Source organism: Arachis stenosperma, chromosome 7 (assembly GCF_014773155.1).
Source record: "Arachis stenosperma cultivar V10309 chromosome 7, arast.V10309.gnm1.PFL2, whole genome shotgun sequence".
NCBI classification, from domain to species: Eukaryota; Viridiplantae; Streptophyta; class Magnoliopsida; order Fabales; family Fabaceae; genus Arachis; species Arachis stenosperma.
Window position 1 is genome coordinate 17051201 of NC_080383.1, and position 27206 is coordinate 17078406.

Consider the following 27206-nt stretch of genomic DNA (forward strand, 5'->3'; position numbering starts at 1 on the left):
TATGGAAATACTTAAGATTAAGAGGGGTTCCTTTCCATAGCTCATAAGGAGTTCTTTAACCCTTTTCTAATGATGGTCCTATTCAAAATATAACAAGCTGTATTTACAGCTTCAGCCCATAGAAATTTTGGAATCTCATTTTTGTAAACTCCGCTAAAATCGGTAAATAATTAGTCAAAAAATCGAATTTTCAATAGGAAAATTAAATATGCAAAACTAATATCAAAATAGGATAGAGCTCATCAAAACAAGAATTTTGATATCACTTTCGAAAAAATTTGGCCCAAAATTAGGCCGAACGGACCAAACCGGTCGAACCGGACCCGAACCGGGCCGTGGGCCCAACCAACTCACTATATATAATGAGCTGAAGCTCATTTCATTTCTATTCAGCATGCAGAACACGCTGGGCAGAGCCAAAATGGGGAAGAACATGTTGAAGATTCCAAAACCCTTGATTTCATTCAAATCCACATAACTTCTCGCTCCGAGCTTCGATTGACGATCTGTTTGCGGCCACGCGACCACGGCGTCGAACTCTACAAAGCCCATAACATTGTAAGGTAAGAAAGCCACGCTTTCTTCCTCAATTTTCTCATTTTCAGTTCTGAATTTATTGGGCTTTGGTGTTGAGATTTTGTATAATTTGGTGTTTTAGGTTTAATTTAGCTTGCGGAGCTTATTGAGCTCGAGTTGTTACGTGTGTGGGCATGGTAAGGACAATCTAAACCCTAGCCCAATCTTGTATTTATGATGAGAAATCTAAAATTGGAACATGTATATGTATTAGGTGTAGATTTAAGTGGGTATATAAGCATTGGAATTGAATTGGGATTACTTGGAAGTTTGTTGATGACCAAGGCTTGTTTTGGGGCTGTATGATTGAGCTTGGAGGGGCTGTAATTTTGAGTTGTGAGGCTGCCTTGGGTGAACTAAGTGATCGGCCAAGGTATGGTTTAAGTTTCGCACGTTTAATATTTACGGTATTGTGAAATTTAGGTTAGAGGAACCATAGGATAAGTTGAATTGTTTGTTGTATTTAATGATTAGCCTTGTAATGTTGTTGGAATAGATTTGTTGGTGGGTATATATTGGAATTATGAGGTGTGGAAGCTATTAATGGTATGCTCTTATATTTATTTATGATGGATTAGGATTGGTGTTTGTTAATAAGAATATAGAGTTGTGTTGTGGTGGTATTGCAGATGCTGTAACTAATTATGTAATGATCGGAATTGCATGAGACTAAGTTTGGACAAAACTTGGGAATATAAGGAACTAAACTGGAAAATTTGGGACCTTTTTGTTAAATATACAATTTATGGCAAATTTTTAAAGTTAGGTTGTTAAATCTGTCCTGCAGCAGAAAAGGTCAGACAGGGTAGCAACTTGTTTGTCTTGCTGCGACTTCTACGAGTTGAGTTTTGGAGTGAAACCAATTTTGTTATAAAATTTGATTAACTTTATTTATTTCTCTAAAACTTCAGAATTTTAAAAGTTAAGGATTGGGAGTTGTGAATTTTTGAATGTTGATAGTCAAAGCTGAAAAGAAACAGATTTCAGCAAGCTATGCATCAACTTCCAATTCTTATAACTCCTAGAATTGAATAGAAATTGGGTTAAAACTAAGACACACTTGTTTCCGCATGAGTTAGAAGTTCCCAAACCAAAATTTAGCTTAATTGGAGTTTTGTAATAAAAGTTATTCAAATTGAAAGGTACTAAGCTTGTTGGTTTCTAAAACAGATTTTGACTCATTTTTACTTAACTTCCAGGTAATGTAACTTCTTCATTAAAAATGATATTAACTCAGAACCAATTGAGAAAGAAACCTGGATGAGTGAAGTTGAACTACATTAATTTTTAAAGTCATTGGATTTAACTTGGATTTTATATTGAATTTTGAATATCACATGTTGCTGCTGTTTTTCTGGTTTTACGCACTGCAGAGCAGTCACGGTTTTTCCTTTATTCCTGAGGCTAGAAAAATCAAAAAATTATGATCTTTAATTTGTTAGAAATATTATTTCAAGATGAACGCCTGGACATAAAGTTTGTGCAATTCCGAGTTTATTTGCTATATTAGAAACAGAAAAGAAAATAGAGAGTCGAGGATGTCTTAGTGATAGTCATGGGTCCGAGAAGTCAAAGGTTAATCTTTGTGTTATGTGAATAATTTAATGTTAGAGTTAGGTTGACTTTAAGATTATTCGATATTAAAAATATTGAGAAGAGTTTGATAAATAATTTGGTCAAGACCCGGAAGGGGTAATTAAGATGAATTATAAGGGAATGATGATGAAAAATGTGAAAGGGAGGTTGTTAATAAAAGGAGTTAACATGCCATTGCTTGATGAATGATTAAATAATGATTATGATTATGAAATGGCTTATGAATGATGATATCTGAGATACTAGTTTTCCTGGGTAAAAACTGTGGCTCGCCACCACGTGTTCCAGGTTGATTCTCGATACTCTGTTAACCCTACGTCGTAAGGGTGACCGGGCACGTATAAATTTTCGGGTATGGATAACCCCTATTGAGTGATTTATATGATGACTGAATGTGAACTTTATGCATAGACTCTTGGGGATACGCGACGGGGGACAGTCTAAGGTTTTTCGACTTGTCGGGTTGGCTGGATAACTGACAGATGGGCCCCATCAGCCATAGGACAGGCATGCATCATATGCATTTGTTTGTTTTGATTGCTATGCATTTTTTGGGTTTGCTTAATTGATATATATCACCTGCTATCTGTTATACTTGCTATTTGTACTATATGCTCATTACTTGTGCGTGACCTTGTTTGGTTGCTTGTTTCTGTTGCATTGTGGATGAGGGAGGGATGGAGGAAAAGGAGAAATGGTTTGGTGTTAGATTAGGATTGAAATTGAGTAAGTTAGGTAGATTTAGAATATCTACCCTTGTTATAGCTTCTGTTTAGTAATTAAGTTGGATAATTGTATAACGGAGTTCTAGGATTGCCTATGGCATTCTCAGGACCTTATTTATTATGCGCGTGGTGCTTTTACCATGCTGAGAACCTCCGGTTCTCATTCCATATTATGTTGCTATTTTTTAGATGCAGGTCGAGAGGCTCCTCGCTAGGCGTCTGGATCTTCAAGCGGAGTAGTCCCTGGGATGTTTTGGTTTATCAGTTTATGTATTTATGTACTTAGTTACTAGCTTACTCTCCAATAAACTTGTTATTTTGTTCCTCATAGAGGTTACAGGAGAGTTAGGACTTTACTTCAGTATTTTGGGTATTTCGAGATATCCGTATATGTATGTATATATATATATATATATATTCTCCGGCTAGCCTTGGCTTCGTAGGCTGAGTCAAGAGCTAGCTATGATGTTTCCTTGGCTTTCCTTTACTCTCTTGTTTATCTTTTTCATTTCCTATCAGGTTTCTTAGCACGCAAGTAATACCTTACTATCCCAGTCTTATGAATTAAGCATAAGATTTAGTATAGTAGGGTGTTACATTATGGTATCAGAGCAGTTCGTTCCTATAGAGCCTGAGGGACAGACTGATTATGCCTCTGGACATACTCTGGGTGTCTATACATGCTATTTAGGGTATCTAACTGATATATGAGGCATGAATGCTCATGAGCATGCATTTGGGACTTTGAAATACTAAACTAGAGATATTGAGATTGATCACCTTGATATCACTTGTTTGGTGTGAACAGAAACCAAATGGCGTCTCGTGTGCACAGTCATGAGCGTAATCGAGATCAAGGACGGAGAGCTAATGAGGTAACTATACCAATAGATAGTTTGACCGATATCGTGATCGCAATGACGAGTGTTGCTGCTGCCATTGGTACTGTTGCTGCCGCGACCATCCGAGTAATGGATGGGATAGAACCACAAGCTGGAACTGGCAACAATGATGATAATGAATATGAAGGTGGACATAATGCTCCGAATACAGGGGTACCACTGAGTTATCTGGAGCAGGTTAATGTGGGTCAGGCAACGGGAGAAAGCTCAAGGAGGGCTGAGGTAGCAAGAAGTGATCACCGAGAACCCTTCACAAAGAAAAAGGGAAAGATTACACCGAGGAGCCAAACTTTCAAAAAGAATCGCTTTGTCGCTTCACATTCTCAGCGCTGGAGCAATGACCGAAGGAACGATAACCGTCCGGATCCGAATGCTAAAGGGAAAACTAGTACTCAACTGGATGATTTAAGGTGCCCAAGGTGCAAGAAGTACCATCCAAACAGACTGTGCAGGGCCGGATTAGGCGTATGTTACAAGTGCGGGAAGCCGGGGCATATAGCTCAAGACTGTCCACACAAGAAACGCCATGATGCAGTTGAATCCGATCTTCAGACTCGAGGTAATCATAAGTTAGCAGTTGAGTTTTTAACTACCTTGCGTATCATTAATATATGTATGATCCAATTGTGAAGCACGACAAGTTTTGATGATCGTGGAGTCCGAACCGATGGTTAGTCGAAGACTACTAGTTGTTAAGATGGAGCGATACTTAACTAACTTAGATGAGTGACTAGGTTCTTAAAGGACGAGAGTCAGAATGACGCAGTGGAATCAGGGTGGTTAGACTTTTGAAGGTTAAGGATTAAGTGACGTGTATATATATATATATATATATATATATATATATATATATATATATATATATATATATAAAATAAGGTTCTTAACTGCTTGTTTTCTTCAACAAGTTTAACAGCATTTTCAGCCTCCCTTAATTTATCTTTAAGGAAACCATTTTCCGCTTTAAGAATGGTGATTTGTTGTTCAAGATCTTGGTTATCAAGCAAGAAGCATCTAATTTTTTCAGAAAAGTGGTCTATCATAAGATGAAGATCTTCAGTGTCAGGGTTATGAAAGACTACCTGTTCAATGTGATCTGCCATGAGACATGGTTGGGACTTGGTTTCTGATTCTTCATCATCTTCTGAGTCATTTTTCAAGTCCTCCCAGAAAGCCATCAGTCCCTTTTTCTTTTCCTTCTTTGGCTTCTCCTCCTTTTTCAACTTAGGATAATTGGATTTGAAATGCCCAGTCTCTTTGCAGTTATAACATGTCACCTTGTTGAAATCTTTCTTTTGTTTTCTTGAGCTGCTTCATTTGCTTCTTTCCTTGAGCTTTACTATTTTCCTGAATTTTTTGGCAAACAACACAAATTTATTTTCAGAGAAATTATCACTGGATTCATCATCCAAGGGGTTAGAAACAGATATAAGAGCTATTCCTTTTCTTTTTGAATCATTTTTCAAATAAGTATTTTCAAAAGCTAGTAAATTTCCTCTCAAATCATCATATGTCATAGAGTCAAGACCACTAAATCTTAGATATTATTAATGCCTTAGTTTTCCACTCTTTTGTGAGACATCTCAACACTCTTGTCACAAGCACAGATTCAGGATACTTGATCCCTATAGCATCCAAGCCAACAATGATGATGTTGAATCTTTCGAACAGTTCATCAATGGATTCTCCTTCTTTCATTGTGAACATTTCATACTCTCTGTTCAGCATATCTATCCTGGTCTTTTTCACAATGGTGGTTCATTCGTGGGTAACTTGAAGTTTGTCCCAGATTTCCTTTGCCGTTGTGCATCGTGATACCCATCGGTACTCCTCGAAGCTGATTGCGCAGTCAAGCAAATTGATAGCCTTGGCATTTAGCTCCACCTTCTTTCTGTCTTCTTCGGTCCAAATAGCTTCAGCTTTAAGAGAGACTACTCCTTTAGCACTTATGGTGGTTGGATATTGGAGACCCTCCAGGATGATCTTCCACAATCTGTAATCCACTGCTTGCACAAAAATCTTCATTCTCTCCTTCCAATAGGTGTAGTTTTTCCCATTGAAAAGAGGATGTCTGTTGCTTGACTTTCCTTCTGTTAGATTGTAGGATACTAGGTTTGAGCCACTGTTTTCTGCCATCTGGATCTTTTCTCCAAGCTGCAAAGCTTGATCTCTTTGAAACTAGGCTCTGATACCAATTGATGGTTTATCAGTGGCTAAGAGAAGGGGGTTGAATCTTAGCTTCTTTTTTGCTTAGTAGCACTTGCTGTTTTTAGAACACTTGAGGAGATATTTTTTTTTTGTCTCGTGCCTAGTCAAGAGACTTTTTCAGTGGCTAAGAGAAGGGGGTTGAATCTTAGCTCCTTTTTTGCTTAGTAGCACTTGCTGTTTTTAGAACACTTGAGGAGATATTTTTTTTGTCTCGTGCCTAATCAAGAGACTTTTTCTTTTTGTTTTGTAACCAATCAGGAGATATTTTTCAGTTTTGTCTCCTATGCAACCGAATCAGAAATGGAGTAGAAGAGAGAGAAAATCACACAAAGATGTATCCTGGTTCAGCTGCTAAGTGTAATGCATCCTACATTCAGTCTCCATCACAACAATGATGGAATTTCACTATAATTATGATTACATACACCAATTCTCCCTAGGAACTACCCTTCCTATCTGGGACAAGTCCATAATCTAACCCCAAAACTGAACTTGACTTGGTAACTCACCAAGCTTTCAACTGCTAAGTGCTAACCCAACTTGAAAGGGGATTCCCACAGAATCATGAAACACAACACAGATGTACAAATGACCTCTACGGACATCTATGGCTTTTTCTTTTAATTTTGTGCACTTTGCCTTTTTCCGCTCTATGACTTTTTCTTACAAACCTCACTGTTTGTCTTTTTTCATGACACTCAAGACAGACAAAATTAAACAGAAAAATACAAAATAAAAAACATTGAAGGAGAAGAACTTCTATTAGCTTAGGTAGCTATGAGAACAATGTGCTTTCACTCTTTTTCTTACTTCAAGCCCTGGCTGTTCTCCTTATTTATAGAAGGGGAAGCCTCCATGGTTGAAACTGTTGAACCAAACTAATCTTCTTCTTCTTCAAACCAAAAAATCGGTTTGGCCAGAGAGAGAGAGAGAGAGAGTCGAGATAACTGAATGTAAAATCCAACATACAATTACCTCTGTGTCTTTCCTTGTCACCAAGCTTCATTAATCCAAGCCTTCCATCTTGACTTGCACTCCAAGAAGGATTCCTAGCCCTTGATGCATTTTTGATGATGATAACTCCATCTGCTCTAACTTCTGCCTCTTCCATCACGTAGCTACTGTAACTACCTCCTGTGGTGGTTGATCAAAAGCAAAGACGAGCCATGACTCCAAGGATCTTCTTCCTCTGACCGAATGGATCTTCTTCCATTTTAAGTTATGGAGAGTTTAAGCTTACTTCACCACATCTTACCTTTTGTGGTAAAGATCTTAGCCACTCCATACTTCAAATTTTCTTTTTCTTGATGCCATCATCACAATGGCTCTTTGCTTGTGCCTAGCTTCATCACTTCTTTCTCTGATGGCTTGTTTCTTCATTTTTCTTTTTGACAGAGAAGTGACCAAAAGTTTGAGAGAGAAGAGAGAGTAAAAAGAAAAGTATTCAATGGATTTGAACAAATGAATTAAAATGAATTAATTTTACTTCCCTCTTGTTTTGAGTGGCGTGGATCATCGTTAAGTTGCCATCAAATCAATTTCTCTTTCTCTTTCATGGTTCTAATGTCTGCATTAACTCCTTTTAATAAAAATTTGAATTCAACCAAGTAAAGGATGTGGAATCCGTTGGAAGCATGCATCAGTTTAAAGAAAATGGATCATGTTAAATGAGTAAAAAAATAGTGTGCCCCATTTCCTTTTTCTTTGATTTCGAACCAAACTAGTGGATCTTTTCTTTAAAGTTGATTTGGGTTAATAATTAAATTTGGCCGAACAAGAGTAATAACAATTCAGCTATAACATTTAACATTTTTATAACCAAGGCTGATTCTCTTTCAACATATTGGACTTGCTATTTTTCGGCCTAATATTAAAATCTGCACAACAAAATTATTTAATTAACACATATGAACCAAAATCAAATTAATAAATTTGTAATTAATCATATTAATAATGTTTATTCATCACTAATTTAATTTAGAATTTTCAAAACTCATCACATTAAATTTTAAAATTTAAATAAAATAATATTTTTAATTTTTATTTTATTTTATTTTAAATTAAAAAAATAATAATTTATTTAATTCAGTATTTATAATAATAATAAATAAGATCACCGTTATCTAAATTATTTAATATAAAATAAATTAATTTACTATTATTAATATATATTTTTTCAACAACAACACGTAATTCTGCCCCTATACGGGAGGATGTTATTTTATTTAGGTTTGTGTTGAAATTTTTTTTTAATAATTTTTTTAAAGTCTATTTTCATCCAAGAAAAGGAAAAAAATGTGTGTTTTTTTTTTAATTAAATGAACAGTAGAAAGCCGAATACCTTGATAAGAAATGAATAAAGAGAAAAAAAAAAGAAGAAAAATTATAATTATAAAAATAAATAAAAAATGTATTGACAAATTATTTTATGAAAAATAGTTTTTATTTTATTTTTTATTTTAAAAAAAGTAAAATTGAGTATTAATGTATTATACTACCTCTCTGAAAAATCAAAAGTGATAGATTATTTTCTTTTCAATCAAGTAATAATTTTTAAAATTTGTATTTAAAAATATAAAGGATCATAAAAATGTTGCTTTAATTTTGTGAATAAAAATACTTTTATACTGAGTTTTTGATATCTCGAAAGTCTACAATTTATCTCCATAACACTATCATATATTGTGGCAGCTCCATGTATATATTAGTGGATATTTCTGTTATCAAAAGTTTACAATTTATTTCCATAACACTACCATATATGGTGGCAACTCCATGTATATATCAGTGGATATTTCTGTTATAAAAAATTTATAATTTATCTACATAACACTACCATATATCATGGCAACTCCATGTATATATTAGTGGATATTTCTGTTATCGAAAGTCTATAATTTATCTCCATAACACTATCATATATAGTGGCAATTTCATACAATTTATCTCCAGAACACTACTTATCGTGGCAACTCCATGTATATATCAGTGGATATTTTTGTTATAAAAAATCTACAATTTATCTCCATAACACTATCATATATCGTGGCAACTCCATGTATATATTAGTGGATATTTCTGTTATAAAAAATTTATAATTTATCTACATAACACTACCATATATCATGGCAACTCCATGTATATATTAGTAGATATTTCTGTTATCGAAAGTCTACAATTTATCTCCATAACACTATCATATATAGTGGCAATTCCATACAATTTATCTCCAGAACACTATCATATATCGTGACAACTCCATGTGTATATCAGTGAATATTTTTGTTATAAAAAATCTACAATTTATCTCCATAACACTATCATATATCGTGGCAACTCCATGTATATATTAGTGGATATGTCTGTTATAAAAAATTTATAATTTATCTACATAACACTACCATATATCATGGCAACTCCATGTATATATTAGTGGATATTTCTATTATCGAAAGTCTACAATTTATCTCCATAACACTATCATATATAGTGGCAATTCCATACAATTTATCTCCAGAACACTATCATATATCGTGGCAACTCCATGTGTATATCAGTGAATATTTTTGTTATAAAAAATCTACAATTTATCTCTATAATACTACCATATATCGTGGCAACTCCATGTATATATCAGTGAATATTTCTGTTATTGCAAATTTACAATTTATTTTCATAACACTACCATATATCGTGGCAACTCCATATATATATATATATATATATATATATATATATATATATATATATATTAATGGTCAGTGATAATAAATCATAACATCAATGAAAATAAAAAATTAAAGGGTGCCGTTTTCAAATTAATAACATTATCACAACCTGACTATTCACTACGGATGTTCATAACCAATACATCGTTACATACATATGTGATATATAATTATATATGACACACCTCTTACTCTCTATATCTCATAAACGGATTTTCTTTTAAAATAAAATAATGATAACTATTATTATCGTCTCAAAAAATATACAAATACATCATATTTAATAAAAATTTTTTTATTATAAATTAAAAAAAAATATATTTTTCAAAAAAATACAACTTATTCTTATGTACTCCTATATACTCTAAAAATAGTGATAATAATTGTCATTATTAATCTTTTAATTTTTTTTTCTCGTCCAATCTGATATTTTTGAAAGAGCATATTAAAATTCGCCAGGTATAAGCCGAATTCTATAAAAATATAAAAATTTGCATGAAGATCAAGTAAATTTTATATAAATTATAGAGTTCGTTGAAAGTGCAAATTTGTCTTAAATATAAAAAAAATTATATTTAAAAAATTAAAATTAAAAAATAGATTATTTTTTATTTTATTTTTAAAAAAATCCTCTCATAAACTATGCATGAGAATTTTTTTCTATACGGATTTTATGTAAATTAATAAAAAAATTAAATGTACAAAATATAAAATCGTAATATTATTGTCATGAATGTAAAACTAAGGTTATTGTCATGTCCTATCTCTACGTTACAAGTCATCGTAGATGTAAAATTAAACTAAATGCATGCATTTTTCAATTAATCATGTAATATTATTCTGAATATTAGACCTAGCCAACTTATCTAAAAATTAAAAATAATTAATACAAGGTTTGAAAAGAAAATAAAGTTGTCACACATGCACGTGGATTTGACAATCAGTGTGAAAGCTGCAAAAGAAGATATATAGGACCGGTAATGGAAGTTTAGAAGAATATAAAACATAGTAGCATGGAATGGTACGACATGAATTATTCATAATACAATAGTCTTTCATTCAATAAATAAACAAAATTATAATGTCCTATCATGACAAACAAAAATATAAAAATAAAGATAATTTACAATGCCCTACAAACTTCCATGACGTAGACAATGATATCACTCTTACTCACGGATGAATTTAAAGGGGGTAAATAGTGGCCTTGTCCCAATAAATTTTAAATTTATATGTTATTATAATAGATGCTAATGAAATGTATCATATAAAATAAAATTTAATAGCGTAATAATAATAAAGAAGAATAAATATTTTTGATGTATTAAAGTTTAAATTTTTTACATACATTTATATTATTTATATTTTTTATTTAATTTAAAGTTTTTTTTATATTTATTTTTTTAATTAATTTTAATTTTTATAATCATATAAAAAATATTTTAATATTATTTATAATAATATTTTTTTAGTTGACAAATTGATTGTTTTTTTTATTATTTTTCTATTATTTTTTACTGTTATTATTATATAAAAATACTTTAATATATTTTAAATTCACATAATAAAATTATTAGTGAAATTAATTTATATTATTTTATGTCATATTTTATAATGATATAAAACATAAAAATTAAATTTTTGGCACATAAATACTTACTAAAGTAAATTAATTAACAAAATATTTAAAAATAGATAATTTTATATTTTATTAGATGTAAAATCATAAAAAATTATGAAAAAAATTATAAAAATTGAGATAATTCTTTTATTTGATAAGTATTTATTAATTTTTCAATTAAAAAATTAATTATAATTATACCTATTATCAAATATATGATATTATTATATTTGATTATATAAAATTTTAATTTTCGGCCCTCCATAATTAGATTTCTTCTGAATGCGTCCTGCTCTTACCATTCCATCCAAAAAGAATCATTTACACTTTAACATGCTTGACTTTGGCAATATGTATATTTAATTAAGAACAAACGCTAATCAAGACCCAGGAAACAAATTCAAAAAAAAAAGAAAGAAAAAATACAAACATTAGCCTGTTATTGGAAGTACAATTATGACATACTTCTTATAATCCATGAAGTGCCCTCTTTTTTTAGATACGGTATGATCAAGTAATTTTAGTAATTAAATTTAATTAAATTAATCAATTTAATATTTAATAACAAAAAAAACATGAGAAAAAAACAGAATCATCTGATTAAACAGTTGTTAAAATGACTTATTTATTTAGTATAGTTTTTAGAATTAACTCAGAAAAAAAAAAACTAAGAATAATGAACTTTTGGTATATTTAATATATTAAAAATATATATAAAATATTTTTTTATTTAATAAAGAGATTTTATCTTTTTTGCTATTAAAACAAGACACTTACAATATCAAAATCCTTTTATTGATCTTTTTGATAACTAAACAGAGAACTAATCTTTAACCATTCATGATGACAAAAAAAAAAAAAAATCTTTTTAACCATTTAATAATTACCACTAGCTTCAAGATTTCAATTCTAGTAGACCATGTTTAGACAGCTACTCTTAATTATACCCAATAACTAATTGCTTGGCACAGGAAAGTCAAGGATTATTTATTTGCTTATTGCTTGTAGTGCTTGTCCATCAATCATTGGCATGAATTAGCTTATGGAGATCTATGGACATAACAATACACTAAAAATGTTCAAGTTATATCTATTTTAAAATCTTTTGAAAAGTGTTATATACTTATATCAAACTACTTAATAATCTCTACACTATAAATGTTTATCATGCATGCTTAAAACCTGAAATAATATCTCAATTTAAGAAGCATTGCATAACTGAGTCCTACACCACAAGAAAGAAAAATCGGTTATCTGAAAATCTTTTTTTTTTTCTTTTATTTTCTTTCTACCTTAGGTGCCTTTGACTTTGACTTTAGGCACAATGGGACATTTTTCTTTAATTTTTTCTCCTTTTAGTCCTATATGAGATTTAAATTTTAAATATTATTTTAGTTATTCTCTTTTTATTATTATTTTTTGTGTATTGGGAGTACCTGATTCAAGTGTGTATAGTTAATTATGACAACGGTATTTATTAGAAAAAATAATTATATTTTTAAACTTCAAATAATTTACTAAATTCAAATTTTATCTGCAAACTTTTAAATTGACAACTTTAAATTTTTAGCCAATTAACCTAAATTGGCCAATTTAAATCCTCTTAAGCCCAATTTAAAATTAAATAATTATCTAAATAATCTTTTAGTTCTTATAAGCTATATAGATGATGTTCTCTATTATATTATCAATATGACTTTATAGATAGATTTTTTTTCTATGCAGTTAAAAACTAAATTTAGTGTTGACATGAGATATAAAAAAAACCTTAGAATTAGGTGTCATTTTTAACTCAAGATAACATTATTTCATTTTCTTCTTTTATAGTTTTATATAATCATGCATGACCTTGTACATGAATAATTAACATTTTCTAAAATATATTTTTTTATATAATTGAAGAATTTAATGTGAGAAATTATAAGAGGATAGTTATATAAATTTTATTCTCTACTAGCGGCTCAACAGGCACTAACGTGCCTGTTCAGCCGCTTTTCTATTGTTTTTTTTAATTAAAATTTATTTTTTGCTAATTTATTACTTATTTTTTAAATTTATTAGATAAATATTTTTTTATTATTTTAATATTAACATGACTTTATTTATATAATATTTTATTAAAATTAAAACTATTATAAAAAAATTTTAAAATATTAAATTATAAAAACACACAATAAAGAAGTATATATATATATATATATATATATATAGTTCAAAAAATAATGATAATAATATTATCCTGATTCAAAAAAATTATATATAAATCAAAATACATATTAGTTATTTACAAAAGATAATTTTTATTTAAATATCACAGATATTTATATTTGTGTTCATATTTTTTAAGTGGTAGGCCAAAATATGAATCTGAAGAGGTCTTCATTTTCTTATAAGTAATGAAAAAAAAAAGAAATGAGAATGTTTATTTTTTTATTTTTAAATATCAAACTATAAGAATAATTAATAACAAAATAGGAGAATATAAAAATTGTGTACTTAAAAAAAATCTTCGTAGTTCATCATACATATCCTTATTAATAACTTTTTGAGTCTTGAACAACTATCAGATTTATTTACTACAAAAATAACTATATAAACACTTCAAGATTATTCAATTAAATTGATTCCTTAATATAGTAGGGACAAATTCAATTAATTCAATTAATTATAGATTTGATAAAATAATTTAAAAATTAAAAAATATATTTAAAAATAAATATAAAAATTTTATAAGTTATTTAACTTTTAGACGTTCAAAAATTATAAATTTAAATTAAATAAGATATTAAAAAATTTATTATGTTGTTATTATGTGTAATAAAATTAAGATAAATATTTATAAAGTAATTATTTATAAATATTATAAAGTTTATTTATTTATTTTTTTTAACAGTATTTAATTTGAAGTAAATATAAAAATTTATATTTAAAGTATTTTTTTATTTTTATTAATAATTCTAATAAATAAAAAATATTTTATTTTTTAATTTTATATTCATAATTCTAATAGATAAAAAATATTTTATTTTTTAAATTTTATATTCAATTTATTAAATTATCTTTAATTTTAAGATTTTTTTTTGAATTATTAATGTATACTTTTATTATATCTTCTTATTGTACCACACACTATTATTTTTTCTTACTATTATTTCTATCGCACACTATTATTGCCTTATTCTCCTTTCTCATTTTTTCTTCTCCTCACACTTTCTCTTCACCCAATCGTAATTAATTATCACCAAGTACTATTATCACAACTTTCAATCTTGTTTATCACTTTAATCTATAATCATTTATTATGTTAATTTTATGAGTCGTTGAAGTGTTGTTAAAAGAATTGGTTTTTATGTCTTTTGAATATTTAAATGTATAAAAACAATAGTTTTTTCTTGATGTGAATTTTAAGTTGTCTTATTATTCTATTAAAAAAATGTACCCACATAAAACATTCGAAATTTTTGCTCAAATTATCAAAATTTGATGTCAGTAATCTTTAAAAAATAATTTTAAAATATATTATTTTAACTAATATAATAAAAATAGTACATTATTGTAAGTTTTTAACTAATAATTATAAAATTAAGTTGCAATTTAATATAGGCCCTTAGAATAAAAGACTGTCATTACTTCTTACATTTGACTACTATTATAAGTTGTACGTTTGTTTTATTGTGTAAATTAATTAAACTATATTTTATTATTTTATTTTGTATGTTTTAAAATAATGCGATCCTACTATAAGGATGATATTAATTTTCATAATCTAATACGAACCTTCTTACTATTTTGTTTGTCACTTAAATACTATTCATAAAAAATAGTTAGTTAAAGTAAAACACTGTATAAAGAGAGTAAAAATTTTTTTTTGAATTAAAAGTTCTAATATATTTCTTAATCATCACTTGATATAACTCATATTTAATAGGTTAAAAAATTCTCTCTCTCTCTTATATTCTTAACTTCTTCTATAATAAATTTTTTACATTATCTAATACATAAAATGTTACATTCTTACATTTATCTTAAAAGTTAAAAGTTAAAAGTAAATTATATTAGTATTTTTTAATAAAATTAATATAAAAAGATAAAAAGCTACCGAAAAGAATAATATTAAGTTTGAGTTATGCTATGTGTACACCAAAGTCCGCCACCAGTATAAAATACATGCTAGAATACAAATACACATTGAAAATAAATTAAACTACACATTTTATTATACACAAATATATTGGTGGCTGATTTTAGTGTACAAATAGTATTATTGATTAAATTTTATGTTCTTTTGTACCAGAATATTATAATTTATTAGATTATTATATTATCTTTGTACTACAAAATAAAAAATAAAATTCTATATCTTTTTGCTGTTACTTATTTTACTTTATTTTTATTATAATTTATTATATTATTATATTATTTTTGTACTATATAACAAAAAGTGAAATTCTATATCTTCTTGTTGTTACTTATTTTACTTTATATTGGCTATCTAAATTAGCTTGTATAATATTGTAAGGGTTGAAACTGTTAAAAAATATATAACAAAAAATTTAGATATTTGTTGTGTTATCAGGTTATTTAAAAAAACTAATTCATAAGTGTTATTATCCTACCATATCTTTAATGTTATATGTCAATCTAATATTTAATAAAAAAATAATATTAACCGACATAAAACTGATTAAAATTAAAAAAATAATTAGCAAAATATCTATGAGAATTTTTTCACTTTACTATTGATAGATACATATATATTTTTTTTGCATCTTTTATATGCCAATCAAATAATCAATACTATATGCCAAACAAATAATATTTATTTAATTAATTTTTTTGAAAAATAAATTATTTATTTTAATTGAATTATAAACAAATTTTCATGTACTTAAATGTCAGAACTCTACATCGTTAATAGTTTAAGAAATAAACATATCAATATTTTAACAAATCATTGGTAGTTGCAATTTTTTTCATCTTTTTATGCTAATCAAATAAGAATTTAATTTTGATGTGCTATTAGTGTAAAATAGTTTTACACGTGCATCTAATCACCATCAAAATTAAACTCATAAAATAATCAGGACTATATGCCAAACAAATAATATTGTGAAATACAAAATAGTTAAATTTCTTGCTGTATAATTTATTTAATTTAATTTAAAAATAAATATTTATGTACTCAAATTTTAATTCCAATACTCTATATAATCAATAATTTAAAAAATTAAAAAAATAACATCATTAAATACAAAGCAGTTTAAAAAAATTGAGATTTAACTAAAGGGTAAATATTGATGCACTTAAAATTTAAAAAAATATTTTACATAATTAATACTTTAAAAAATTTTAAAAATAATTTTATCCTGTACAAAACCATTTAAAAAATAAAAAAAATTAACAAAATAATTTATGAGAGTTCTTCGGTTCATTATTGATAGGTATATATGTCAAAAAAAATTTAAAAACAAATATCAGATAAAAAAATAATAATTTTTTTAAAATTAAATTGATGAAATAAAATTTTGGATGTAAAAGATAGATTAAAAATATATAAGAATTAATACAGTTTGATAAGTAAACTGAAGAGAAAGGAAAATGAAGGTGAAAGTTATGCGTGAAATTAATAACTGCAGTAAAACGGTATAGAATTTGCAATTGTAGTGAATGGAAGCGAGGAAAAAATGGAGGCGATACAATCACGATATTAAAGAAAGGAGAATGATGACAACAGTAATAATACAGAAAAGTGCACCTAATGGTGAGAGGAGAAGTACTAAAAATTGAATAATGAGATCAACTATTGGTATAAAATACTCACATAAAGAATATACCCAAAATAAAACGATAAAAATTATTTATCATCCCTAATTATTTTTTTTCTCCTTTCATACATGGCGTCCAAAATCAACATTTAGCATAGTCACTATCTAGTTCAGAAAATCACAGAAACTCATCCAAATAATTGTTACATACAGAGAAGCACATTCAGAATTAGAAAGAGAAATAAGAAAAATTGAAAACGGATAAAATTAATAAAAGGATAAATTATTGGAATAAAGAATTGAAGAACTTGCTCTCCTGTGTTTGGGCTACTCCTGTGTTTGTGGTACCTCCACTTATGTAGTTGTATTAGTTGATATGGCAACTTGTTTTCTTGTCGAATTATCTCCCAATAAGTTACACGTCTTCTAGTTAGGTGTTGCTGTCTTTGTTCTTCTGTCATTTTCTGTCTTCTTCGCCTAACAGATTCTGTCCAAGTAGTTGATGTTGACGTGATTGTTGATTTCGTGATAGCGAGATGCAGAGAAGAAAAATGTTTGCGAGACCAAAATTGAAAGTGAAAGAGTAATTTAATTCTCTTGGGAGTTAAGTACGACTGAAGGTGGATCAGTTTTTTATTGAAAGTGGGTCGGTTTTTAAATTGAGTACGTAGTGGTAGCATTTTTTTTATTTTAAATCAGTTTTAAAATATGTCGTGGGGTTGAAAGTGAATTAGTTTGATACTCTGTCGTGGGATAAATTCTTTTTTTATAAAAAATAAAAAAATGGAGGACGTAGTAACAGTTTATTATATTGAATTCAGTGTTTAATGAACATAAAAAAATAGGGTAAAATAGAGAGAAGAAATTAGATATCAAATTTTCCTATCCCATTATACATTGGTATAATTCATTATATATTAGTATAGATTTGATTAAGGAGTACTCTTCTGTATGTAATTTTTTTTAAATATAAACAATAGACATCAAAAAAATATATAAACCGTGTATTGTAATTTAATTAATTGGTATAGATTTAATTAAGAATACACATTTATATGTAATTTTTTTAAGATAAACAATAGATATCAGAAAAATATTTAAACAGTGTATTGTAATATAATTAATTTTGTTATAGAATATCAATAAATTATGTTATTACTTGAAATAAAATAAATTAGTTTTAAACTTTGTCATTGGTAAAAACAATTTTTTTAAAAAAAATAAAAAATTAAATACGTAGTAACAGTTTTTTTTTAATTAAAAGTAAAGTGGGTAAACCCTTTTTTTGAAAAAAAGAAAGAGGGTAAAATGGGAAGAAGGAATTGGATACCAAATTCCCATATCCCCATTATATATTGGTATAGATGTTATATATAAGTGAGTGAACATAATTTAAAAGAAAAGTTGAGGTTTGACATGACAAATTTATAGAAAATTTAAGAACTTCAGCATCATAAGTTTACTATAACACACGTTAAGTTGGTCTCTCCTTTTATATATTAGTTTAATATTAACATAACAAATTTATAACAAAAAACCTTAAAAATTTTAGTGTTATCAACTTACAACTATAATATTTCTTTGGAGACTTTTTATATATTACAATAGAATGTTATTATAACCTCTTTGTAATATTATTAATTAGATGTTGATGACCAGACTAAAATAATACAATTCCATTATTAAAAAAGTTTGGAAGTAGATAATGTTTTGAAATAATCATACAATCTTGTTATATTTGCTAGTTCTTGTATAATATAATGAATCAATTCAACTTAAGTCAGACTAGCTAGTTAAATTCCAATGAACTTTTATACCAAAAATACATAGAATGCAATAATTTGTATTATTGGAGAAGAAAAGACCACAATGATTGTAACAGCATTAATTTATTAATTAATTCAAAACAAAGCTTCTTGATTTAACATGAATAAATAGACCAATCCTCATTATCTTTGCAAGATTGTGCAAGCTTATCATTAGGTGCAGCTATTTCGTAATTTGAATTTATTTAGAAAACATTTGGTGGTCCTGCATATGCATCCATCAACTTTGTTTTAATAAGCATTATATGTTATATATCCTCTTCACATATAAATTTAATTATCATTTATAGTTGGATGCCTAGAAAGAGTTCCTTTATGCAACTTCTGTGAAACTTTATCTTATTTTTTTTCGTGGTTACAAGAATTATAAAACTATATCAAAACATAAATTTTATAAAAATTAAAATCTAATAAGAGTTACAAAGTTCAAAGTCAAAATTTATGTAATGACAATAGACATATGGGTTGACACTCGTTTGATCTCTGGATATAGGAGTCACTTTGATTAGTATAGGTTTTAATAAATCTAACTATTTTCACTAAATATTAGTTTCTAAATTTAACTCATATTTAGAAATAATTTAACTCGTGTTTATTATTTGGTTAACTATTTTGATTAATATAATATATAATGACAAAAATGTAATGATTAATGCATATAATAATTTGAGAGACTTAAACATATTACTCTTAATACCAAACACATTTACAATAAAATTTTATTAATTAAAGAGTAGTATTACCCTGTCCCATAACATTAATTCAAAATTTTATTTAAGCGAAATATACAAATCTTTAAAAATATCTGAGAAATATAAAACATAGTAACATCTCTCAAGTTTGCTCCCATATAAAGGATTGTATCATTAATAAAAAGTTGAAGTGTGGCAAAATTATTTTTGTAATAGAAAAAGCCTTCTCTGTTGTGTCTTCTTCATAAACAGATGTTTTATCCACCAGACCACCACTGACCCAAGATATTGTTCATGAGTTGTTTGAACAAACCCTGGACAATCTATATTAAAGCATCCATTTTGGTTGAAGCCATGTCTGTAATTTTCTTAAAAAGTGTGAAAATGTCAAAATCCCGAAGGAAGGATGATGAACTTAGAAGATTTTTAGTTGCAAGTTTCTACATTTAAATCAATCAAAATTTAAGTACAAATTGAATTAGATTAATTTACCAAGTGTGATGATTATCAACATTCTGGTGCCATTGTTATCAGAATTAAATTGATAATTGAATCGGTTGAATTATTAGGTCACAACTTACAAGCTATTGGTTTAATTGGTGAATTACTATTTGAGAATAAATAATATACAAAGAAATACAAAAGATAATTAACAATTTAAAATTATCTACAATTATATGAAGAAATTTAAAATAAATAGAATAATAAATACGTATATAATATCTTAGGAATTTAAAAATGCCGAACGAAAATATCACTATGGATTTGCAGCGGTTTTCAACTCCGCAAAATGTGTTATGGCGGTTAGAAAATTATCTGGAAAATTAAAAATTTTGTTTGCGTTTTCATTTTCTGTTTTCTATTTTTTAAATTTTGTGAAGAAAAAAATAAAAATAGGAGGTGAAAACAGAAAACAAAATTTTATCATTTTCACTTTTTTCATTAAAAAATCCAAAAAACAGAAAACACAGAAAATAAAAACGCACCATAATTTTCTTGTGTTCTTCTCTTTGTACCTTAGGTGCCGTTGACTTTAGGCACAATGGAAGCTGGAAGTGCACGTGAACTCTTGTAAGCTCTAAGCTGAGTTTCTATTGTTTGGTGAAGTGCATTTACATATGTTCAACTGTACAATGTGAGAATGGGATCAACCATGACAATAACTTGGCCATAGGGCACAAAAAGCATGATACTTCATGCTTTAATTTCCAAATGCATTGTATTCTAAACTGAGAGTTAATGATCCACTTTAATAAACAGCTCAAGCCTCATCATCCATGATCTCAACTTGAGGAGCAAACTGCAAAATAACAACCATTCAAGATTAAAAACAGTAGACAAAGACATTCTTGCATGATCACAAATCTTGTCAGCGCAATTGCGGACGTAAAAAGGGCCCGACAAATTTACTTATATGTGGATCCTACCAACTTTTTTACGAGTTTTTAGACTCGAGTCCATTCAAGAATTTTTCTACACATATTATGCAGAGTACAAAAAACCAAGACTCATAGACTAACCTCATCGTCCTCTTCAAAATACATTCCGTCAATAGCACTACCATGCTGAAACTCCCACCCTAGATTGTTCTCCAACAGCTCCTTAAATTTTCTTGCCTACACGAGAGAGAGACTATAATTCAGTATGTCTCACCAAAAGTATTGCAGTTAGCAGCAAATGCTGTAAGGCTGGATTGAAGTTTAAGACCGACAAAACATATGGTTGACTTAGAATCAAAGACAACGGTTAAGCTTAACTAAAACGTTGAAGGCCTAGTTTCAATGTTCATACCCAAGATAAAAGATCCCCGTCTACGACTGTCCCATCTTCCAACAATGAAAAGAAATCCTGCAGTTCCAAATATAGACAAAAACCATTTGTTACACCGAATTCAGGAAAGCATACAATATAAAAATTGCATCGTGATAAGAGTGACAATGACCAAATAGCATAAACTGAAAGATTGGTGCGTGTATAACATGATAAAAACAAATAGGTAATGGATCAAAATTTTAACGAGATTTCGGAGTTCGTGGCATCAGCAAAATACCTTGCAGAGACGGTGCAAAAAGCTATCAGCAGAAAGCCAAGAATCATCCAACAATGATGGTCCTGATTCATCAATGCGATCTTTCTGTAGTCCGTACTTCAGTTGATAATAGATGACTCTTATGAACTAAAAGTACAGTGAGAAAAAGAGAAAAAAACGAGGTTAGGCATAAGGATTAAACACCATCATTAAATCAAAACTTGAAAAACACAGGCACACAAAAACAGTTATATGAATTTTTGTATAAAAGTTGAGCAATAACTTGTACCACCTACGGAATAAAATTTTACATTATGCCATCTACCAAAATAACATCAATTTAGGTGTTCCAAGTTGTCATGTATTGAACATTAGGACAATAATATACTTGGATTATTTGGAGCACTTCACTCTTGAATAATTTTGCCAATCATTATTTTTTCCCCCTTATTTTAAGTATGTGATTTGCAGATCTTTTCCGATGACAGCTGTCTGCATACATACAAGCATCACAACCAGTGCAATTTGCTGCACAATTCTCTCTCAGATCCAGTACAAAAATGCATATAAACAATGTCAATTCAACAGATCTTATTTTATTTTCCCTAGCACTCATCTTCCAACACCCAAAATTATGTGAAGCCAAAAGTCCTGATTTCAACATAGACAAGAGTTCGATGAATAATATGACATTGGATTTAAGATTGCATCTCACATTTTTTATAGAGTGAAGTTAACAGAATTCCAGGACTTTGTTTTAACCAAAACGGAATTAATTAAAAAAAAAAAAAGATAAATGCATTTATAAAGGTTACCTTTGTGAATAGTTGAGTTCGTGTCTTGAAAGGCTGCAAAAAGTTACACAAAGTCAATGCCCACAAAAGAGAGAGAGAGAGAGAGAGAGAGAGAGAGTGGGGGGGGGGGGGGGGGGTTCCCCAAGAAAGCAGAAAAAAATCTTCATAGCGGAAAAACTAGCATAGTAATATTTGTACAAAAGAAAATGGTTACTCTCATCATTTACAAATCTATTGTGTAGCTCAAAACACACAACTAAATATGAGAGGAACATGCCAGCAACAGATGTTAAGCCCACGGGTTCAGAGGTAGAAGGAAGACCTTAAGAAATGGTTCAACCCAAATTGAAAGACTTAAGAGGCATCTAACACAGCTCACATGAAAAACAAGGCACAGAAGGCATATAACATTTCACAGAACAATTTGACTTAATGTTCATATTGTAAAACAGGACAGAAGAATGGGATTGGTGTAATTATTAAAGCAGAAGACCAGTTATAACTAGTTTGTTGAAGTACACTATAATGGCAAGTCTCAGACATTTCGTAGTTTTTTGAACATTTATATTTAAATAAATAAAATCCAGTTTTCAGCATCAGCAGTTCAATTTCATTTTCTCGTGAAAAATAGCACAGGAATACAAAAAGGAACTGGAAAGTTTCAGACCTGTGCAGAAAGTACAAGAGTGTATGCATGCACTATTAAGAGTAGGTAGAACTGGAACATCATACTTACTGCTTCGGAGCAGCCAAGAAAAAGGCTAACTAAAGACTTCCACTGGAAAAATGCTTCTAGTGATTGACCCATCTGCATGCATTGCAGAATGTCATTTTGATTTTGACAATATCACTAGACTTCCAAAGAAGTTGTGTTTAGTCATAAAAATACCAGAAAGGCAATGAATGCAAATTGCAGTTCTCCAAGAAGCAAGCCTTCAGAACATCCATATTCTTTCGCCAGTAAAGTTTCTAACAATTGTGTCTGATTGCAAACCAAGAGAAAAACATATACAAAAGTCAGCAAATGACAGGATAAAAATGTTAATTAAATTACTGATAACCCTTTTCTCACAATTACTTTCGTAGAACAGAAGTTCCGTATATCTACCTTGTCAAGATTCAAAGAAGTAAGGTCCTGTCCACTAATCCCCTTGCATTTTACAACACGGGGAATAGATGTATAGTAACAGCCCTTCCTCTGAGACTCGCCAACAGATGTTGCAGAATTACTTTCCTTAAGCTGCTTGTCTAGTGCATTCTCCATTGGTGTTTTTTGAGCACTTGAGCTTCTTACCACATCATTTTCACATTCAATAGTAATTTCCCCTCCAATTGGCTCTACTCATAAATGAACAAATTCATACCATATAAAAGAACTATTTATCAATAGAAAGAACACCTCGGTAAGGAAAATACATACCAAGTCGTTCTATTACACTTTTTGTAATAAAATTAGACAATTGCTTCCACTCTTCATAATGGCTAAGATTGTAAGGCCCGAGTTGCCTGTCAAATTCCAAATTTTTAACAGCTTGGATATATCTTTCTTCCTAAAGAAAAAGTAGAGAAAACAAAATAAATAGTTAAATAAATACCAAACATAGAGGATTTTTTTTAAATATTTTATTTACCGATATAGGTAATTTGGAGACAATTTAAATAGTGTCCAAATTACCTATACTAGTAAACAAAATATTTAAAATATTTATTTGAAAAAAAATCCCAAACATGGAAGTGCAGGGATTTCAACCAATAGAATTAACACACTTGAGCGATATTTCTTACTTTCTTGTTTAACACCATACAAACATTTTAATGGCGTAAGACATACAAAGTAAAATTGCACTGATTTACACAGATACCAGTATCCTTAGCATAAAATTGTAGCATGATATCCATCATTTTTCATTTCAACAAAACCACATACTTCAACAGACAAGAACAAACCAATAATTTAAATTAATCTTAACATAATAAGCCCAGCTCCACCCAATAAAAAAAAAAAAGATGACCAAGCACTTATAAAGACTATTATGGCAATGTAGGACTTAACAAGTACAAGGGGAAAAAAAACATAGACATAGAGATAATAGACATTGATTTGGAAGTATCAATGAGGCAGCTCAAAACATTGTTAACCTGCCTCAAAGTTTGCATACTTTCATTTGATAAAAGCATTTTATAAGAATGCTGAAGTTCTATGAAGGTAAATCTAATGATCCATGGGTTTTCCGGATACTTTCTCAAAGTGATCTTAGTTGAGAAACAAGGTGTAAATTAAATACTAAGCAACTACTTTCAAAATAATCATATCAATCATAATTATTTGCCACATTTCGGAATTCAGACATGAATTGATGTCTTTATAAGGTCAAGCAAACATATACCTCTTCCTCAGACACTTTGACTAGCCTTTCCTCTTGTTTGTCCCATTTTCGAACAATTACCTGCATGGATGTTCCACATTTTGAAAGGTTATAATTCATCGTTACACTGCTCCATCTCAAAAGTGATTCTGTTGTCATATGATACGTATAGTACAAATTATAGCATCAAGATAAAGTGACAGTTGACCAAACAAGAAAGGAAAAAGGATTGATACAAAACTGATGGAAAAAAATAATGTAAATGTAACTGAATGATTTAACAGATATTGAGATTGAACTATTGATTTTCTGACCTCTGAAGGGCCAACGTCAATGAAGAATCCAATGATTGGTGAGAACTCCTTTCCCTCTCTGCCAGAGGCCAAAATATAAGGAAAAAAACCGAAGTAAGATAGACAATGCACCGAACAATTGGAAAAGCATGTCAGAGGAAAGAAGCATCGTTTATTGATTTATTCAAAAAATTATACAAAAAAGTAATATCTCATGCATAATATTTAATGGTCATAAAACATAACAAATTAACAATATAGAGAAGTCTTAAACAAGGGACATTATTTACAATTGTAATTGGAAAGATAAGACAATAAACACACAGAAGGGGGAACTCTTACAAAAGCATTGCATCAACAAACAAAGACATACCCGCCATTCTTATTTATCTAATTTGAAACAGCAAAGTATGATGGGAAAGGGTTCAATTAATAATGGTATTTTACTATTTTGGTGAGAATTGAGTGGTGTCAGAAACCCTGTTGTTACAACATATACCAACAAAATAAAAGAGGTGGGTTTGGAGAAAAATTAGGCCAGGATAATCAAGAAGCATGAGCAAACCTGGTTGAAGAACTATAGTAGACAAAATGAATTCCTGGAGGAATCATCTTAATACCCTTAAAAGAAGGCCCTACAGAGAACATCTGAGCATAATAAAACAAAACGATGAGTGACTTGATGCTTGAAAGCACCAATAAAGGCAGATTTTACTTCCAAACAAGCTTCTGAGTTTCACTCAATTTTCAGATACTATAACAAAATACAGCATTAAATACACTCCTGCACTATACGTGACAAAATCGGAGCAAAATTTTGCATTCCTAAACCCTCCTAATCAATTTGCACAACACTTCCTACTTCGCTTAATCCAAAAATCTTGACAAAAGAATAAAAGGCACAAAAGTTGGTAATTTCACTTCATCTATCTCTCTACTCGTCCCCATTTCCCAACTCAAAGAAGCACTAGTAATTCAGCATAGCCAATAGCCTAATACACCATAAAATTACTTCTTGTGAACTAAGAATATCCACATTATACGAATTGCCCAACATCAACAAACCAAAAAATAGGGAGTGTTGATTTTGATTTAGGTTTAGGTTAACCTGAGTATCGATGCCGAGTAGAGTGTACTGAGGGACGTCAAGGAAGAGAAGAGTGACGCCGTGCTTAACGAGCTCCAAAGCTGTTCCAGGATCCATAACTGAAAACAGAGAAGCAGCAATTAACCAGCTTCAACAAAATAATCAGTATGTTTGTGTTTGGACTTTGGAGGTAGAAGGAGAGTGGCAAAAGTGCAAACTTTAGTTGAGACTTGAGAACAAGAACAAGAACAATTGAGAAGCATCTTCGGTTTTTACTTTTTAGAGCTAGCAATTTAAGCATTTATAAATAATTTTTATCTTTTATACCATGCATAATAAGTAAAACTCTAAATAAACCTCTTAAAATTGGCCCTTTTTAGTTCATAAGTCATAACTAGTGAAGTGCCCTGTGCATGCACGGCTATGATAAGTATAATGAAAATAAATTAATATTAAAATCCAGCTAAATTAAGTATTTAATATGAATTTTTTATATTAAATTAGATTATAAAAATAAGGATATATATTTTACTTTTTAAAAAAATACAAGAATTTATAAAAAAAATAAAAAATACCGTTTAATTATAATAAACACATTATAATATAATTGTATAATAAAATTGTGAATAAAACAATTTAATATTAAAATCTTGTAAAAAATTTAACAATAAAATTAAAATTTTAATGAACAAATTATTACCTTAATATAACAAAAAAGATTTGTTATGTCATTTACTAATAAAATTACAAAAAAATGACAAAATTCTATTAATAAAAAATTACAATGTAGTGCAATATAATTATCACCATATTTAGAGAATAAACTTTTAAAAGTCATATTATTTGAAGATAAAAAATATTATTAATGAAACTAAAAAAGTAACATTCAAACGATCACCAAGATTCTCTGCTAAACAAAAAAAAAAAGTCACACGCTTAGAAATTTTTTATCAACTATCAAACCCTATCAATTAATAAGACACTAAGTAATAAACTAA

The 27206-nt window shown here is 28.9% G+C and overlaps 2 protein-coding genes across 5 annotated transcripts; one reads left to right on the plus strand and one right to left on the minus strand.

The window, feature by feature from the left end:
* Window positions 1–395: 395 nt before the first annotated feature.
* Window positions 396–4600, plus strand: LOC130941871 (uncharacterized). 3 transcript variants are annotated; one of them, XM_057870495.1, is made up of 4 exons: window positions 396–563; window positions 659–713; window positions 791–949; window positions 3087–4600. In XM_057870495.1, exon 4 carries the CDS (start codon window positions 3713–3715, stop codon window positions 4427–4429), a length of 717 nt encoding a protein of 238 aa, XP_057726478.1. In that variant the 5' UTR covers window positions 396–563; window positions 659–713; window positions 791–949; window positions 3087–3712; the 3' UTR covers window positions 4430–4600. The 3 variants fall into 3 exon arrangements, with proteins under 3 accessions (XP_057726478.1, XP_057726482.1, XP_057726479.1); XM_057870499.1 differs by having other exon boundaries at window positions 3093–4600; XM_057870496.1 differs by having other exon boundaries at window positions 405–558.
* A 15111-nt stretch (window positions 4601–19711) lies between these two features.
* Window positions 19712–26498, minus strand: LOC130940203 (uncharacterized). Of its 2 annotated transcripts, XM_057868273.1 has the most exons (14): window positions 26427–26498; window positions 26230–26327; window positions 25687–25769; window positions 25143–25200; window positions 24850–24909; window positions 23883–24012; window positions 23571–23800; window positions 23352–23444; window positions 23199–23270; window positions 22484–22516; window positions 21690–21815; window positions 21431–21487; window positions 21160–21255; window positions 19714–20939 (listed from the first exon to the last, which is right to left on the minus strand). In XM_057868273.1, exons 2-14 carry the CDS (start codon window positions 26323–26325, stop codon window positions 20901–20903), a joined length of 1173 nt encoding a protein of 390 aa, XP_057724256.1. In that variant the 5' UTR covers window positions 26326–26327; window positions 26427–26498; the 3' UTR covers window positions 19714–20900. The 2 variants fall into 2 exon arrangements, with proteins under 2 accessions (XP_057724257.1, XP_057724256.1); XM_057868274.1 differs by lacking the exon at window positions 25687–25769 and having other exon boundaries at window positions 19712–20939.
* Window positions 26499–27206: the final 708 nt, after the last annotated feature.

Excerpts from the sequence above, each read along its gene's own strand:
- LOC130941871 (XM_057870495.1), top strand. The coding sequence starts at position 3,713 with ATGGCGTCTCGTGTGCACAGTCATGAGCGTAATCGAGATCAAGGACGG.
- LOC130940203 (XM_057868273.1), bottom strand. The coding sequence starts at position 26,325 with ATGGATCCTGGAACAGCTTTGGAGCTCGTTAAGCACGGCGTCACTCTT. Across the intron at positions 25,770-26,229 it reads TACTCGGCATCGATACTCAG|ATGTTCTCTGTAGGGCCTTC; the intron begins GTTAACCTAAAC and ends TATTATGCTCAG. Across the intron at positions 21,816-22,483 it reads GAACTCAACTATTCACAAAG|TTCATAAGAGTCATCTATTA; the intron begins GTAACCTTTATA and ends CTGTACTTTTAG.